This window comes from Cupressus sempervirens, chromosome 2 (assembly GCF_028749045.1).
Source record: "Cupressus sempervirens isolate cs-2001-9-10 chromosome 2, ASM2874904v1, whole genome shotgun sequence".
Classification (NCBI taxonomy): Eukaryota; Viridiplantae; Streptophyta; class Pinopsida; order Cupressales; family Cupressaceae; genus Cupressus; species Cupressus sempervirens.
The window spans coordinates 193,328,180-193,348,111 of NC_143119.1; the positions used below are offsets into that span (position 1 = coordinate 193,328,180).

Sequence of the window (19,932 nt, forward strand, 5' to 3'; positions counted from 1 at the left end):
GGTTCAAAAGAATGATTGAATTATGATAAATATATAAGGCTTGACGACATAATAAAGAAATAAGAAAAGTGGCTGCTAAAGGCAAAATACATAAGCTATGGCCAAGGTCTGAAATAATTAAGATAGCAAAACTAATGTTTCAAAATCACACCTTAATACAATGATATCACCCCCTTATATATGTGTACGTATATATATGCATATGCTTTATTAGAGATTACGCGTACATACAAATATTTATGTATATATATACATATGTTATACCCACATAGGTATGAGTATGCCCACAATATTATTGTATGAAGACATGATAGAAATTGCAAGATACTCAAAGATCAATCACATTATAAAGGTAATTTTTTTCTTTATTTATTTTGATGTTATAATTTTCAACTGGATTAGCTCATGGTCATCCTTTGTACATTCTTGCTTGTCTAGCAATTTCATCGTTGATCAAGGTGGTTAGATTTCATACCTGATGGTCTGACAATAGATCAGGTGGCCTATTCCTAACTGCCATTTTGGCAATACTCCCGTCCCCCTCATTGTGCTTCTGCAAAAAGGAAATGCCCCAGAGCAATAACATATTCCATGATTTTCAAAATATCAATTAAATTTCAAAATATTATATATCATTTTCCAATTTCCATAATATTCATTTTTAATTCCATTATTAATGGTTAACTAACATTTCATATGAAATTCAAGAAAATTAACTAACATGTCATGAAATAATAACGCTCAACCATAATTTCCATTTCATACAATCAAATATCTGAACAACTTTACTGGTCAACTAACTTCACAGGAATTCTCAACGGCTAGAAGATTATTTTAAATTAAGCAAAAATTTGGGATGTAGCAGAAAGGAACTAGATCTATGGATGGAAATGCTTCAATGTTTGATGGATGAAATGCTTTCTTGCTTGAACTCTTTGGATGCACAATATCTTGATGGCTTGAGAGTTTATAGTTGTCTTGCAATTGATGGGTGTGGTATGGTGTCAAAATGAAGGGAGAAGACTTCCCTTTTATAGTGATTTTGTAGGTTAAATTTTGGGAAACCCACTCCACTAGGTGGAAAAGGGAAAATACCTTTCATTGGGCCTCAAAACTCTTTAAAATGGGGGTCTCGGAGAATGGGTCACCTAGGGGCGACCTATCTTGGTATAGGTTGCCTCTAGGCGACCCATTCTAGGGTGTGCAAACTCCAAGGTGAATGGTGCAAGATCTAAGAGGTATTTAAATTTTTGACAAAATGGACAAATAAGCAGGAAAACTGAATATAAAGGCTAAAATGGAGTCAAGAGGAAAGGTGAATAGGGTAAATAAATGGGTAAATGAGAAATTGTGCATAGGAATCAGAGCCAACATAGGGTTTGAAACAAGATAAAAGGAAAAAAACGGGTTAAATGATGTATGCAATTAACTGTAATGCAGATCTCAATTGGAAGGGCGATGCTAAGAATGGCTACAATGGTCTGATAAAGCACAAGCACTTTCTTTTAAGATGATACAGTTCTTTATGATTTTTTTGCTGGCTTCCATTAATACTGCGGCTCTGTTGCTTGAACTTGCTGTTCCTCATTTCTCTTGGCAGTCATGAAAGATTTTTGGCATGGATGTAGGGTTCTCTTCTTTCAGCTCAGCTTTGAACATGAATTTGGTTTTTTGAGGTGAAGTTGAAACAATTTATTTCTTGATAAGTAGGAGATAATTTCCACAGCAAGTCAAATTGTGATATTGCTTTCAGGATTTAACTGTGTGATTTTGAGTCAAACTCATTGACCCATGTTTCATGAGTAGTGATTCAACATGAATCCATCTCTCATGAGAATAAATGGAACACTCCATTTATTCTCATGAGAGATGGATTCATGTTACACTCCATTTATTCTCATGAGAGATGGATTCATGCTGAATCACTACTCATGAAACATGGGTCAATGAGTTTGACTCAAAATCACACAGTTAAATCCTGATAGCAATATCTCAATTTATTTCTGGACTCACTTCTCCCCAAATAAAAAAAAACGAACCCTTGACATAGTTACATTGGAGATTTTCATATTTTTGACATTTGGCTCTTTTAAAAAAAATATTTTCAACATTTAATATCCCAAACTATAGATAAATTCCTAAAAATATTTGCTGACTACTGGTTCTGATGCTCACTCTCCTATTCAGCCTACTATGCCTCAGACTTGTGCTAGCCCTGCTACTTCTGCTGTCTCTGCCAGATCTTTTGAGCCTGCACTGCCTTCTCAGATGTCTACAGTCCCTGCTAATGCTGGTCCTTGGGATCTTTTATGCCTTCCTAGGATGGTTTAATTTCTCTTTTGGATTCGATTTCTTGGCAGAATGCTGCTGCTAGGGTGGAAGAGGGCTGGACAACAGTAAAAAGTAAGAAATCTAAGTCTACTTAGTCCTCATTTGATATGACTCTTTATTCCCATAAGGGAAAGTCAAAAGGGAAAACTTAGTGATGTTTGATTGGCTTGGGCTGCATGTAGGTTTATTTTTTCTTTTCATTTTTCATGCAACATCTTGTCTTCGTTGGGGAAGCTTGTGTGGCTTGCCCTCTGTTCTTGGTTTTATTCCATCTTGCTTTGTCCCTATGTATGTCCCGCTCTATCTAGTGAGTAGTCTTGAACATAGTTCAAAATAACGGCGAAATATTGCCAATATTGCGATATTTCTGCCATCCAAACATCGGCCGATTATTTTGGATGAAAAATCGGCACCGAAATTTCACAAAAAATTGCAGTGGTTTTAATTGATTTTATCGCGCTATACCAAAATATCGTAGGAAAAAATGTTGACAAGTCAATTAGGTTACTGGCAATATTTTTCAATATGTAAATTTTTTTATGGGTTCCCCATCAGCAACTGCATTGGCGACAACTGCCTGTGTTGGCTGCCTGCACCTTGTCTCAGACTCTCAGGCATCAGCAACAAATTTGCAGTCTGCATTCAAGTATTTCGTTTGTCTGTATTTGACGGTAGACTCTGTATTTGGCTGCAAGTCACTTCCAGATGTGTAAATGTTAATATATCTATAATTTGATTTAAAAAATGTTTAAAACTTAATTTATTTTATATAAAACTAAAAATTAAAATATATAAAACAATCTATTATTTTGTTTTGATAAAAAATTTAAAACTTACAATACAGTAAATTATTAAATAGACCGTATTTAATATTTATTATATAAATTTTACTGTATTGCTAATTTTTGTAATTTAAGTAACAGTTACATAAATTATAAATAAATTATAATAACTAAATTACAAATCTTTTATAAAATATACTTAATACTGTTATATAAATTATAATAGTTAACTAAAATAGCATTACTTAAATTTACTGTTTTTTTGGAATTTATGTAACAGTATTTAGTAAATTTACTGTAATGCTATTTTGTTTAACTCAAGAGTCAAAACTTTGATTGATATATGGTAGATATCTCAAATCTGGTGTGTATGTTTGAATTTTTAAGAATATATTAGGAAATTGTATATTTTCAAATGTTCGATAAAAGTGCCAATTTATTACCAATTTTTTCAGAGAGTTTTTGCCAATTCCAAGATTTTCAAATCTTTTGGGCCAGCCGAGATATTGCCAAAACCAAAATTTTAAACTATGGTCTTGAATATCTTTAGTTATGGGGTTTCAGGTCCCTTTTTAAACCTGTTTTTTTCAGGGTTTCAGGGTCCCTTCAAAACCTGTTTTCACCTAATCAAAAACTTTAGATGATGGGGGGTACAATGCCAAAACTATTTCTTGCACCAAGTGACAAAAGAGGTAACATTAATGTTATTGATACATAAGATCACTTCTTAAGGGGAATTGCTTGAGTCCATACGAAACCACCGATTTCCTTGCATACGCACTTCATCATGGCACGGCATGAAAGTATGTTGATTAATTTTCTGGGGAAGTGTCTGCTTTTAAGTTTTCTCTTGTCCGATTGCGTATTCAAGAAAATAGCAAAGTCTTAAATAATACAATTTTCTTGTGTTAAATGTGGCGGGGGCATGTCAGGCTCAATTTTATCATTATCTTGACTTTCGCAGCTTGAGTACCATGATTGGGATAATACTCTAGGGGGGATATAGGGTCCTCTGTCCCATCCCATGTATTGGATGATTATCAGGCATATAAGCTATCTTTTCTAGCCTGAACCTGCCTCCTTTCATGTCACTCCCTGTGGTTTGACTAATCGGCCAAGGAAACCTGCTAAGTATGAAGTGCAAATTTACTCAACATGGGTAGGGTTGTGTTGAGATCATGACATTCCAAAATTGTGTAGCAGAAGAAAATCAAGAGATTGCATGCCCTCCCTGCGTTGTTTATCATGTCCCATTCAATTTATCTTCTATTGACCCACCAGTAGACAGAACATCTTTTTGAATCCTGTATGTTTTGAGCGGAGCTTTTGACTTTATAGTCCTTCACAGCAGCCTACTTTTTATTGTTTGTGCATCTTTGTCTTTGTCTAACATGTGTGTCATCCTTCAGATGGCAGAAGTCCACCTTCCATATGAGAAAAAAAAAGAATTTGTCCTTTGAATTTTTGAATATCAAATTGTAGAATTAGATGTGTGCTCCTGAAAATGCATATTATCAGTAATATATAGATAGCTGAGTTACAGTTGGTTGTTTCTCTTGGTATCATATTGCCATTATCTTTTTATCAAAATATAGCTTTTTCCTTTTATAAGAACAATGGATTGTGTCAAATGCCTTGTGATTACCAACCCAACGCTATTGTGTCTTCCTTTTCATTTATCTAGATAAATGAGCAGAAATGGAAATCCAAACCCAAAAATTAAAAACCTTTAGCATTAGCATAACTTGTCATTTGAAATCCCATGCAAATAACTATGATCAATAGAGGGTTTACATTGAAAATCACATTCTACAAAACCACTTAACCCCACACTACAGACACTAAACAAGACCTAGTGCTTTTTTGGCATAACCCACGCATGGAAATCCATCAGAGACTTCCTTTACCATAAGCAACTGTGTGAGAGAATTAATAACCTAGAAAATAATGCCCCAGATAAATGTATGATTATCTGATTATTCTGTGATGTTACATTAGTATGATAAACAAAAAGTATATTATTACATTAGTATGATTATCTGATTATTCCTGAAAATGCATATTATCAGTAATATATAGATAGCTGAGTTACAGTTGGTTGTTTCTCTTGGTATCATATCGCCATTATCTTTTTATCAAAATATAGCTTTTTCCTTTTATAAGAACAATGGATTGTGTCAAATGCCTTGTGATTACCAACCCAACGCTATTGTGTCTTCCTTTTCATTTATCTAGATAAATGAGCAGAAATGGAAATCCAAACCCAAAAATTAAAAACCTTTAGCATTAGCATAACTTGTCATTTGAAATCCCATGCAAATAACTATGATCAATAGAGGGTTTACATTGAAAATCACATTCTACAAAACCACTTAACCCCACACTACAGACACTAAACAAGACCTAGTGCTTTTGTGGCACAACCCATGCATGGAAATCCATCAGAGACTTCCTTTACCATAAGCAACTGTGAGAGAATTAATAACCTAGAAAATAATGCCCCAGATAAATGTATGATTATCTGATTATTCTGTAATGTCACATTAGTATGATGAACAAAAAGGATATTATTACATTAGTATGATTATCTGATTATTCCTGAAAATGCATATTATCAGTAATATATAGATAGCTGAGTTACAGTTGGTTGTTTCTCTTGGTATCATATCACCATTATCTTTTTATCAAAATATAGCTTTTTCCTTTTATAAGAACAATGGATTGTGTCAAATGCCTTGTGATTACCAACCCAATGCTATTGTGTCTTCCTTTTCATTTATCTAGATAAATGAGCAGAAATGGAAATCCAAACCCAAAAATTAAAAACCTTTAGCATTAGCATAACTTGTCATTTGAAATCCCATGCAAATAACTATGATCAATAGAGGGTTTACATTGGAAATCACATTCTACAAAACCACTTAACCCCACACTACAGACACTAAACAAGACCTAGTGCTTTTTTGGCATAACCCACGCATGGAAATCCATCAGAGACTTCCTTTACCATAAGCAACTGTGTGAGAGAATTAATAACCTAGAAAATAATGCCCCAGATAAATGTATGATTATCTGATTATTCTGTGATGTTACATTAGTATGATAAACAAAAAGGATATTATTACATTAGTATGATTATCTGATTATTCCTGAAAATGCATATTATCAGTAATATATAGATAGCTGAGTTACAGTTGGTTGTTTCTCTTGGTATCATATCGCCATTATCTTTTTATCAAAATATAGCTTTTTCCTTTTATAAGAACAATGGATTGTGTCAAATGCCTTGTGATTACCAACCCAACGCTATTGTGTCTTCCTTTTCATTTATCTAGATAAATGAGCAGAAATGGAAATCCAGACCCAAAAATTAAAAACCTTTAGCATTAGCATAACTTGTCATTTGAAATCCCATGCAAATAACTATGATCAATAGAGGGTTTACATTGAAAATCACATTCTACAAAACCACTTAACCCCACACTACAGACACTAAACAAGACCTAGTGCTTTTTTGGCATAACCCACGCATGGAAATCCATCAGAGACTTCCTTTACCATAAGCAACTGTGTGAGAGAATTATTAACCTAGAAAATAATGCCCCAGATAAATGTATGATTATCTGATTATTCTGTGATGTTACATCAGTATGATAAACAAAAAGGATTTACCTGTGGGGTGAGATCTCATGAATTTGATTGATATCAAGCCCTAGTGGAAATGCAGGATGCTCTTTAATGAACCGGTGTGAACTATAAGAACAGTGAAGGTTGGCAAGATGATCTGCACACTTATTTAAATGACATCTCATATGAACAAGATCAATAATCAACACCTCAGACTTCTGCAAGCCATAATAATTACGAGATTGAATTTCAAAACTAATTTTCATATTATTTATAAATGATTTTTTTGGTGTCATTTTGTGGCCCAACACCAGAAAGGTGATTGTGATTACAGTCCAGAGCTTCTTGTATCCTCCAAAAAGTCTTCAGCTACTGCATTCCTAATTTGTCTCAGATAACATGGCATATGATCAGAATGGAATATTGTTCTTTTGCCATTAGACAATTCTAATCACCTAAAATAATTAATAAATTCATTTTCCAAGTTCTAAGGATCGGTCTTTGCAATTGTGCATTTCAGGGTTTTCAAGGATGTAGTCGTGCAAAATACTTGCAATGCTAATTTATAAAGATTCTCACTGCCAATTCCATGTGTTGTATTACTTTAATGAATTGGAATTTTATTTTTGTAACATGGGAACTAAATTTTAACAGCTTTTTTATATAGTAAGTTCTGACAGTTAACTATGGTTCATTACAGAGTATCCTGCATTTCCAGCAGTGCTTGATATCAATCAAATTCGTGAGATCTTACCCCACAGGTAAATCCTTTTTGTTTATTATACTAATGTTAGGTCATCTGCACGGAATAATCAGATAATCATAAGTTATCTGGGGCATTATTTTCCAGGTTTTTAATTCTCTAACACAATTGCTTATGGTAAAGTAAGTCTCTGATGGATTTCCATACATGGATAATGCCAAAAAAGCACTAGGTTTTGTTCAGCATCTGTAGTGTGGGTTAAATTGGTTTCGTAGAATTTGATTTTCCATGTAAGCCCTCTATTGCTTGTAGTTATTTGTATGGGATTTCAAATGACAAGTTATGCTAATGCTAAAGTTCTTTTTTATCTTTGGGTTTAGATTTCCATTTCTGCTTGTTGATCGAGTGGTAGAGTACAAGCCTGGTGAGAGTGCCGTCGCTATCAAGAATGTGACCATAAATGATAATTTCTTCCCTGGCCATTTCCCAGAGAGACCAATTATGCCAGGAGTTCTTATGGTAGAGGTAATTTTTTCTGTCTATGTTTGCCTTGTCTGCATGCTTATATATAGCACATCATTATTTTTAAAAGTCCTTTTCTTGCTGACCTATAAGTTACAGCCAGGCCACGGTGCCAGATAAAGGCTAAAATACAAATGAATTGAGAAGACTTGGGTATAGTTCAATTATTCCTTATATCTTAATGGATTTAAGTGCTCTAATATTCCTTGATCTCTTAGAAAGGATCAAATGGATTGCAATGAAACCATTGTCTTAATCAAGCTGTCATGGTATAGTGTATTGTTGTATAAAATGCCCCATTATGACAGATGCGGAGTTACACTTGGAAGATATTTTAGTGTGTTATCTTGATGAGTTCTGTAAGGTTATGGAGATTATATTTAAGCCTGTCCAAATAGAGATTATGATTGGGATCTAGATGCATGTTTGTTGCTCGAACAAATTAGCAAAGGAAATGCTAGGTTGTTTATTTGATGTAATTCATTGTTAGTTATATGAAATTTATCAGAAAATGTTTATATCTTGTTCATGGACCATACAATCCTAATTCCAGTTGATTATAATCCAAACAATTGTTGTAGGCAATGGCACAAGTTGGTGGTCTTATAATGTTGCAGCCCGAAGTCGGTGGTTCCCGTGAGAACTTTTTTTTCGCTGGAGTTGACAAAGTGAGGTTTCGAAAACCTGTTATAGCTGGAGACACATTAGTTATGCGCATGAATTTGGTGAAGTTACAGAAACGCTTTGGCATTGCAAAGATGGAAGGGAAGGCTTATGTTGGTGGAGAAGTAGTCTGTGAAGGTGAATTTATGATGGCCATGGGTTAATGTATGTGCAATGGACAAATTGATTTTTATCCATCTATTTTTTGGAGGATGATCTTTTTTATGCGAAGTAGCACTGATGATTCTTCAGTTGCATGCTACTATTTCTGGATGTCTGGCTAATTAGTACTAGCATAGTACCAAAGCATGCCAAGCCATTTATAGGGATCTCAAATATTTTGAATTTGATAGAATGTGAATTGTATTAGTCTATCCTGGCTATAAGGTTCCTTGTAGGTTAGATTCACTAAGCATGCATACTTGTCTGAAGAATGAGATTTAGGTCTAAAAGGTTTTTTGAAAGTGGATTTCACTTCAATTTTCATTGAAACTTGCAGATTTCGTTTGTATCAAGTGATAATGGCTGACTGTAGCATTCCTACCGTACTATTTCTAGTTAATTGGGACATTTCAATGGCACATGGTATTAAATATTTTTTGGCATGCAAATTGTATTAAACGTCTACTTGAGCAAAGCATATCAGAACTTTGTAAAATTGACATGTCAATGCAGATAAAAGCAGAGGACACACATCCTCTGGTCCATTCATTTAGAACAATATCAGTACATTTTCAGAGAATATGAACGCTGTTAAGTTGTTCGTCTGTTCACAGGATCCAACTTTAAAGTTTCACATGCTTAAAGGAAAGCAAAGTGTGTTAGATTGTTGTTACTGAAAGGACCATCAACAAATTAATGACTGAGGATGTGAATATCATTATATATTTGATTAGGCGTAACAAAATTTGGTGTTAGGGAACATATTACTTATGTTTTGATTGACAAGTTATAATTGTTTTTAAAATTGACATTTAATTCCTCTTGCTGTTGGCTTTACTAATATAATTGTAGGCTTTTGTTTCCCTTGAGATATGAAATGCTTCAACCCGTACGTAGCTCATCACCTCTTTCTTCAGTCCTAAAGTTCCTGCTCAAGGATCAAAGCAGCCTCTTTGCACGATCTTGGTTCACACCAGATCTGTGAGACCCCACATAGATTACACTTGGCAATTTCCCTCTAGTAGACCTCAAGGTGACCTTCTAGAGGTACCTGATTGCCTTAATGTCCACCTTTCCATTCTGGACTACTTCCTGCCTGTGAGGAGTTCTTAGCTGTTGTTATTCTTTTTTCTTGGTTCTTTCCTTGTTTTTGCTTTCACGTTCTTTCTACGAACGTCGCTCCCTCTGCTAGCATTTTGCCCTATGTACTATTTTCAGTCCCTTAGATCTTCGTTGGTCTCTTGTTGAACATTAATAAACATATCTTATCTAGCACCTACTTAAGTTAGTATATATAATCAGAACATGACTGTTTGTGGGCTTTTAGGACTTTGAATATGTGCTCACCTTGAGAAATGATCCAGCCTTAAGTTTAGAAAGTGCATCTAGCTTCCATGCCAATTTTTCAGTCATTTGGAAAGATGTTCATGTTGCAACTCTCAAACAATGTCTTAAGATATCCATTTCAAAGTAAAAATTCAATATAAGCGTTGCATATTGGTTGGCAATACGCATGGAGATGTATTAGTGGTAATGGCTCCATATTTAGATTATGGATTCCAGGGTTATTTCTCATGCACAACGTAGTGGACGGTGTTAAGCTTTAGACAAATTTTAGCATTGACTGAATTTTAAAATATAAAAAATATAACACATTTCCTAAAATTTTCAACATTTGTTCATGATGTGCAAATTTTGTGGTTGAAACAAGGAAAAATTTGAAAAAAAATTACTCTATTTTCATAAATTTGGAATATATATATATATATATATATATATATATATATCTCTTTAGTAAATTTTGTATGAAGCTTAGCCAACATGCAATGTAGATACACAAAGAATAGCTAAATACCAAGTATATACCATCTATACATAAGAGTGACTACATTGTACCCAACATTGTCTATATCACACCATGAGTTTTCCAATCCATCATTGTTTATGATGGCTAAATTGAGAGTGAAAAGAATTAAAAAGTTATAGGGAGATAAAAACAAAATTACTAAAATTTTAAAGTGTATATATTTATTTAAAAAAATTAAATAAAGTAATTGATTTTAATAGTTATTATTGATCGTATAAAATGTAAACTGAAAAATATACGAAGTTAGTAAATCTTTAATTATTTAATAACCAATTTTTGTTAAAGATAAAATTCATTGAAACCTAAATAATAATCTCAAAATCAATAAGAAATAATTTATATTTAGTTGGTAGTTACATCATAATCATGAGTATTATTAATCATACAAAAAAGTGAAAAACTAGAATAAGTAAATTAAAACAAAAATTAGTGTTCAAATTAAAATAAAATTGAAAAGGAGAAATAAATCCTTCAAGCATACCATTTAATTGAAAAAATAAAGTGAAGAGGATTTAGGCACTATTATCCATATAGAACCTTAAATGATGCACTTGCCTTTGCCAAATGTCACAAGTTCATTTCACTTAAATTTCCTTAGAGAAAGTGAAAAGACAGCGAGTAAAAATGGACACAGTCAATGGAAACACATATTTAAGATTTTTCTAATAGAAACATATAATAATTGACTCACATAAATTGTAGTTAACTAGCTATAAGCTGGATGCTTCATCTCACCATTACTTTTTCATTAATATTAATAAATCTTTTTCAATGCATACCATATTTGATCTTTTCCCTTCTTTCTTTACATCGATTGTGATAATGAGCAAACATCATGGTAAGGTGTAAGTGTTTCAACACATCACACAAGGTAATTAATGATATTATTAATTTGTTAAACTTTTGAAGTCAATAGATCTTGACAACAATCACTTCCATGCCTTGACTAAAGCTGGTATACGATACCTCTTGACATTTATCACTTGCAAGTTGATGGGAAAGGCCACTTAAGCCATGTCATACAATGGGTTGTTATTGGAATTTGTTGCATCGATGTTACTAGTGATATATAGCTAGATGATATGACAGTAGTCCCTAGCATTTGTTACCTACATAACTCTGAGAATTGATTAAATAGATTTTACACCATATCATGGATAGCTCTTGACATCCGTCACTTCCACCCTATTGGTGAAAGCTAACTAAATCTTGGAATCCTATGGGTAAAACTTAGAACACTTCACATACATGATACATGTGGTAGTTTAACTATTTTTATTTGTATATAGTTTGGTTTCAATATGTGAGGTTATCTTATAGCCAAGTACATGTAATCTAAACATGGCCAATATTTACAAATATTAGTCAGGTCAACCTACCCACATACAATGATAATGGTGAAAGTTTTTTCTATACAACCCCAACACAATCAAATACCCAAGATGCCTCAATATACTTGTTCAAAGTGAACATGTAAGCAATTTGTGTTTCTTCCTCTTGAAAAGCCCATTAGGACACCATGGAAATTATTTTTTGTCTAGATATGCAATTATGGGTAAGGTGAAGGTGTCTAAAAAGGTTCATGTTCACCAAATAGGTTATTAATCAATACAATTTCTCAATTTTTTTAAAAACCTGAACATTACAATTGGTGTTGATGTTTATTAGGGATTTTATTGCCCACTTGAAAGAGGTGTCGATGCAAAGGATGGAAAATTGAATTCAACGGGTGAACCCTCCAAATTTTTACACACACTACACAATTGCTGGGATTGTTCATAGCTTTTTGTTGGTTTCCTAGAATTAGATATAGGTTGACATTGTTTTCTTCTTGATCTTCAAATCCTTTTGAGAATTTCTATAATCATTAACATAACATAATTTGATAATACAAGTTTTAATAGAACAAATAAAAAAATCTAAGATAATGATAAAAATAGAGAATACAACACAATAAATTATTGTGGTTCAATAAATTTTCTTATGTCCACTTTTAAAGTAGGGAACATCTTAATTAATGTTTAATTGATATAACACAATCCATGACATGTAGATAGTCATTTATAGAAACATATACAACTATCAAACTGGGAGAAGAAAGAAGGCATTTGGCTTCACATACCCAACAATCTCCCACTTCAAGTCCAATCGACACAGTCATGGACAATGGCATTCATTGCATTTCCACTTTTAAAATTATGTTATAACCAAGCCCATATGAGATTTAAGCTTCGCCAAGCTTTGTTCAAGCACACTATTAGTCAACCTTCTCCAAATTGTATCAATCTGAATACAATCTACCATCCGAACATCTTCTCTTACAAATTTTATAGGCAAAAAGTTTCATATAAATCTATGATCAAGAATACCGCTTTCTACAGATTCAAAATACATTCCTACAAAAGGTTAATACATCTGATCATATTTATACATTACTGGAGACAAAGGAGTGCCATATATACAAATAGACCATATCGACATCTAATTAATTTGGGTAATCCTTAAACATCACACATTAAGGAGAAAATTAAGTTTGGAAAAAATAAGTCAATTTTGACTATTTAGTACTTTTAGTCTTGGAATGAAGCTTAGTGTGTGATTAGCATTATCATATCTCCACAATCCATTTGCCATATGCAATTTTGCTTTTGAATTCGATTGTGTGTGTGTGTGTGTGTGTATTTTAGCATCAACGCTTATATTGTTTGATTAATTTGTCAAATTATGGAAGAAGTGTACTCTATATTGTAAGCCGAAAACCATAACTAAACCCACATTTTGTGAAGTGCTAGCTCCCCTCCATATCCTTAGCCATGACTGTACTGCAACTTTCCTCTTTTTAGGCATTGAAGAAACCAACTTTTGTTCCCTTGCTGATTTTGTCTCCTAAAATGGTTCTTGGAAGCATTCATCTTTGACAAATCATTTACTCTTGAAAGACAACAACATCTTGAAAGAGTATTTCTACGTATTGGATCAAGACAAACTTTAAATGATTATTTTCTATTTCTAATACATCAATTAGCTCAAAACATTTCTTGATGTGGTGATTCAAATTAACCTTGGGTGAATTGGGTGAATGCTTGAATAGGAGTTGAGGTAAAGCTCTTCCACATCCTTATGCTTCATGGGGTTATTAGCCAACTGTCGAGTCTCTTTCTCCTCTGCCAAAACTTTCCCCATGGTAGAGTGCCTACAAATGAGTTACTTCTAACTTTATCCCACTTGGGCTCTTGAATCATCGTCGCTTTTGTTTTTTCTATTAGAATTAGAGGACATAAATAACAATTACATGAAAATATAAATAATATCATAAAATAATAAATCTTACAGAAATGAACAAAAGACACAAAGATTTAAAGTGGTTCACTCAATCTGTAGACTACGCCCACCAAACAACAAGTCCAATATTATTATATGGTGATTTCAATCTAATCATGATTTGCAATCCCTTAATAATACCTCAAAAAACTACTAAATCATCATACTTCATAAAACCTTTAACCCTAATCCATTTTACACAAGACTTAAATCTTGCTTACAAAATTAGGGCTAAAATATGTCACCCAATAGAAAAATAATTGTTGATGTCTTTTCTAATAATAAAGTCATTTTTGGCCTTGCATGGTAATGCCTCTCAACCCTTTTGCATATCGTAATAGGAAGTGCACATGGGGCTCTTCCCTAGGACCGTGCTAGGAGCATTGTCCCTTGACCCCATCATGAGAGTGCTGCCCCCAAATCCTCATAGAAAAAATCTTAATCTTAAACCTTAAAGCTTAAACCCTAAACTGTGCCAAATAAAGTGGGGAAAAATAAAGTTCTAAGTTTGAACAGGCTCACATAACAACAATTTCCTTGAGCACAGGGAGGGACGAAGATTCCATGTGCCACTTTCCAACCTCTGATGGAATACCATAGTCCTCATTGTTTAAAGTATCTCCTTTTATAGAACCCTAGTCTAGCTGTTTGAGAGGCAAAGTTGAACTAGACAACAATCCCCCCTTTCTCTTAAATTCCTGAGACCCGAGATAACACTCTACCCCAATACATCCATTAGAAATTATGGAAACTTGCTCTCTTGGCAAAAAAACATGTCATCTCTCAAGGGTTGTATTGTTTTCACCTTTATTGTAGTGTTTCTCAAGAGTCTCTTGAACATAAAGTTGTCATCATTGGCACTGCATAGATATTCCTTTGCACTCTCTTACTTTCAATTTTTTACAGGCTCTTCATTATTCGGTGCAGAACATAGTGCCATATTCTTGCTCTATTCTAAACAATCTGCTTTAACTATTTCCATTGACATAATCTCACATTCAATAGTAATAGCTCTTTCCCCGCCATATGCAATTTTATTTAAAAAAAAAAAGATCTACTAGTTTTTATTTCTCAATTTCTTACCTTACGCTTCAATTGTTCTTTTTCAACATTTCATTGTTGTGGCTGACTAAGAAACTTGTGCCAACACTTTGGATTGTTGTTGTGAATGGCTCCCACTTCATTTAGAGTCTCTACTAGATACAAAGTACCTAACTTGCTTCCTCTTATAATTGCAAGAGACCTTTTAGTCACCTTTCATTTACTCAATTCCATCCTAACATTAAATCCTTGATAGAACAATTGCCCAATTGAAATTGAATTATTTTAAGGTTGAGGTACATACTTAACATCCCATACCAACCAACTACTTTCAATTGGCTAGTTTTAATAAAACATCTCCTTTACCAACAATACTAAGAAATTCATTATCTTCAAGAAATAACTTACCAAAATTGATGCTTTGAAAGGTTTTGAAAAATTCCCTATGCATGGTAGTATGAAATGATGCTCCTGTGTTGAACACCCAATCATTTGCTACAAATTTTGTTGAAGTACCAATAAGAGCCTCGCAATATTATGTTTTTGCTCCTTGGTTTCAACCAAGCTCTGATACCACTTGCAAGTTTTAATCAAGTAGATAAAGCAAATAAACATATCTAAGACAATGATAAAAATAGACAAAACACAATACAACAAATTATCATGCTTCGAAGAATTTGTCTATGTCCTTTCTCAAGGCAAGGTACATCTTTATTAATGCTTAACTGATATAACACAATCCATGGCATGTAGATAGCCATTTATAGAAATACACACAACCATCAAATTGGGAGAAGAGAGAAGGAAAATGGTCACGTGACTATTGGGCTTCACATACCCAACAAATAATCCCTCTATTGGTAGTGAGTGAGAATGGAGAAAAGTGGACTATGGGTCAATGCCACCTTGTGTTTAAGAAGGGTTCAAAGAAAGAATAATTGTGTAGTGGTGCTACAACTTCAATATACACTATAACAAGTTTTCTAACTCACAACACAATCCCTAGAGAGTATCTTGAATGCCCAATTACTATTATAGCAAATCAAATCTTTACTATTTCTTGAATGCACAATTATCACTATAACACATCAAATCTTTGCTATAATTTTGTCATGTTTTCAACATACATAGATATGTACACACATAATATATATTACACACATATTTGAAACATTTAATATTTCAATTATATGTTTAATATTTCAATATAATTGAAAATAGATAAATGTGGAATCTGATCATATGAATGTTCGTATAGACTTAATGAGTCATAGTGTGGATTTATATTTTATTGTCAATTGATGTAATTCCAAGTAATTGAAGGTTATTAGATCAAATTATTTCATTTTATTTTTTATGACATGGTTGTATCTATGTATAATATCATTTGGGTGTAATTGGTCATTGAAATTTTATGAGAATTTTAAATTGATTTTATAATGCGTGAAAAACAACAATGTACTTCGAGAACTCTTAAACCTTATAACATTGTCTTACAATTAGGTTGAGAAATCATCTTAGGGATTCCTTGAATTATGTCATGTATAAAAGAAAGAAACATAAGTCAAACTTAAAAAGAAAAGAAACAATATAAAAATCAAAATTTAATGAATGAAAACTACATTTTTTTTCTAAGGTTGCATTTTTTCAATAATTAGGCAAGGTAGGAAGACATTAGTACAAATATACAACTCACATTAAAGAGGAAAGGACATGGACATACACTAGTACATTATAGGTCAAATTTTGACCAACATATGAAGAGACTTGTGTTCAATAATTTTTTGTTTTGTTTTTATGCTCGAGTTGATTGAAATTTTGACCAACTTAGTGTTTCCAAATTTGGTCAAAATTTATACCAACTTGGGTTGTATTAACAAAATAGCTAAAAGTTTGAATTTGTTAATTTGTTGTTCTATCTTCGTGCACTATTGGAGCAGAGGATTGTAGGAGTTGAATAATCATATCTCGTAGGAGTTGAGGATTGCGAGAGCTAAGAATTTTAGGATTGTGGGAGCTATTGCGGGAGCTGAGGATTTTGTGCATATCTTGTGGGAGGTATGTGGGCTTCTAGCTGCATATACACATATACTTTGATGCCTTAGTTTTGGCCCATCCAAATCCAACCACCTTGTTACCTTTTGTAGTTAGCAGGGGTTACTTTTATAAGTTGTTGTGTGCATTGACACTCAGAATGATTGTGCCTAGCAAGATCATCAAATCTTTTGGTGATTAGGATTTGAGATTGTGAGACAATGTGTATGAAGTTTTAAGTTGGAAGCAGAGGCAGCTTGGGCAATATTGGGATAGTGAGAGTTGGGTTTTCAATGCACAACTTTTCTACCACAAGATACACTAGCAACACCCCATATAATTTCAAGGAACCCCCGCTGCTATGTTTCAATAGTGTAGTGCCCCTTCGATGATGGCGTTGTTGTTTGAGGAGGCATTTGAAGAAATTTATCTTGCAATGTACAAGAAGCTCAAAGTTCAAAAAGATTTCATCTATGTTTAATGGCAGAAGTATTTCAAGCAATATAATTTTCTTGTGCTTTTTAAATACACCTATATATTTGTGGGATAATGATTTGTGTTCAATAATGAATGAGATTGATCTCTTCTTTTTGTAGATTGTTTCTTGTCGACTAGTAGTCAGGACATACAATTTTGGTGCAACACACTTTAAAGATACACCGGTGTACAAGGAAGCTATTGAGTCTCAAGAATTATTTGAAGAAGCAACCGGAATACCTAGAACTTTGTAAGAGGTATCCAAATCAAAATTGAAAGAATAGAAATTGATTTTACTATCCACATTTGTGATTATAGATTGCTAGGGAGTGGACATTGAGATTATTTTGAGTTTACTTATCAATGATAAGATCTTGGCAAAAATGAAGTCACTTGAGTGTCATGAACAAGGATGTGAACGTCATTCATGTGTGGATGTGAACGTCAACATGATCAATATCATAATCATATATGAAAGATTCTTTAAATAAATTAGTTAATGAAATGCAAAATAAAATTATATTTACTGAAAACAAATTATTAACAACATTTTAATAAATAAGAAAATATGATTTAATTAAATGAATAACTATATAAAATAACAAATTAATGATATAAATATGCTTAAACAATAACTCATTCCTTCATAGATAAATGCATAAAACAATGATAACACGACAAAAATCAAACTTCGGTGACTGGAAGAATAACACTAGCATGTGCTAAAATTACCCCTAAATAGCTAAGATGATTGCGAAGCAATCTTAATTGTTTAAACAAATATATTGGAGATATCCATGTTGGTAATTTCTCTCACAACAAGATCCAGTAGTTGCTTCCAACTGGTCGGCAACACTCGAATCATATTCGATTATGTCAATACATATCTTTTACAACCAATTACATGAGCACACTACATCATGGTACAATAAAAACATTATAATGATTTTTTAGCTAATGAGAAAATGACACTTGGTATAATGTGATTAACTCTGCTTGAATTGTAATTTCTTGATTGGAGAAGATAACTTGGTGCTACCTCATCATCCTTATCCTATAGCTCCATTTGAGAAGATGTGTTTTGAATGCTGGTTTGTGTAATGTGGCTATTAAAACTACACATATTTCTTTGTTAATTATTAGAAAGTAACTCTCAACATTTCTAACTTTGATTAACTCTTCTAAAACTTTTAACTTCTTGAGGATGAATGTGCTAGCCCATGTTCTCAAATGCCTCATCTTGTGAGTCTTCTCTATCTGTTGAGATCTTTCTCATGCCTTAACTTGAATTTGCATCTTAAACTTGTATCTCAATCTAATTTGAACTTGATTATATTTGAGAATGTCTTCATGTGATTGTACTTGGCTTGATCTTGAACTTGAATTGCACTTTGATCATGTATTTTCCTCTCATTTGGACATCTTGAAACTTGAAGAACTCCTCATCTAGCTTGATCTTGTTTGAGGTCCCAAACTTTAGCTTGAAACATCATCTCCATCTTCCACCTATCGGATCATACATTTTTGACCTTGCAAAACAAAGAAGGAAAATAATTAAGTTTATTAAATGTTAAACTTTGGATGTATTCATAAGACTACATTGCATTAGTATGAAACCAAGCCTTGGATCATGGATTGATTCAAGTTTCAAAGCAATGATCATTCCTCCTGCAAATCTTGAAATGAACTACATATCAAGCCATCATAGATTGCCTCCAAGTGGAGGTTGGTTTCCTTCATTTCTTGCAAGTATTGAGATGTTAAAATCTAGGAATAAGCAAGCCTTTTAGTTCAAAAAAGTTACATATTTAACTCTTTATCCTTCCCATCAAACATTGAAATGAAATTGTTGATGACATTAAGTCAAGTTTGTTATTAGTGACAACACTTATTCAGATTTTGTATGGCTATGGAGCTCATCGAACAATCTATAGTGTTTTCCATGTAATTTAGTAGCCACTGAGCTTTACAGTTCCTATCGAGCATCCCAATGGTTACAAAGTGAATTTAGTTAGTGTGAAGTGCAACAGTTCAAACCAAGCAAAATCAGGCAGTGTGAAGTCTAGCAGTTCAATCCAAGTAGTTCAATGGTTATCGAGCTAGCAATTCATGACAAGCGAAGATAGTGTTAACCAAGCTATGTGATAATTAGTGTTTACCAAGTGCAGTCGTGGTAAATGAGTAATTCAGTTTCTGCCAAGTTACACAGTATCTACCAAGTCACCAGTGCAGACTGAGTTCAAGATTACTTTGAGATGATTAGTATGGACCGAGCCTTTGCTTCTACCAAATGCATGATGATGTCGAGTAGTGATAGTGGACGCCATGTATCAGAACTTTACTAAGTCAGTCTTTAGAACCTGAGTCTCTTCATTTGAATCGACTTTGTAATATTGGTGTTA

General features: G+C 33.2%; 1 protein-coding gene across 1 annotated transcript in view; it reads left to right on the forward strand.

Moving 5' to 3' along the window:
- The window catches only part of LOC149571735 (uncharacterized), a 33,860-nt gene extending 24,627 nt beyond the window's left edge, over positions 1-9,233 (forward strand). Inside the window, exons 2-4 of the mRNA XM_089813146.1 lie at positions 7,441-7,501; positions 7,824-7,968; positions 8,547-9,233. Of these exons, the coding sequence (XP_089669272.1) occupies positions 7,441-7,501; positions 7,824-7,968; positions 8,547-8,792 (452 nt within the window). The 3' untranslated portion in view covers positions 8,793-9,233. The remainder of the gene's footprint in view (positions 1-7,440; positions 7,502-7,823; positions 7,969-8,546) is intronic.
- The last annotated feature ends 10,699 nt before the right edge of the window (positions 9,234-19,932 follow it).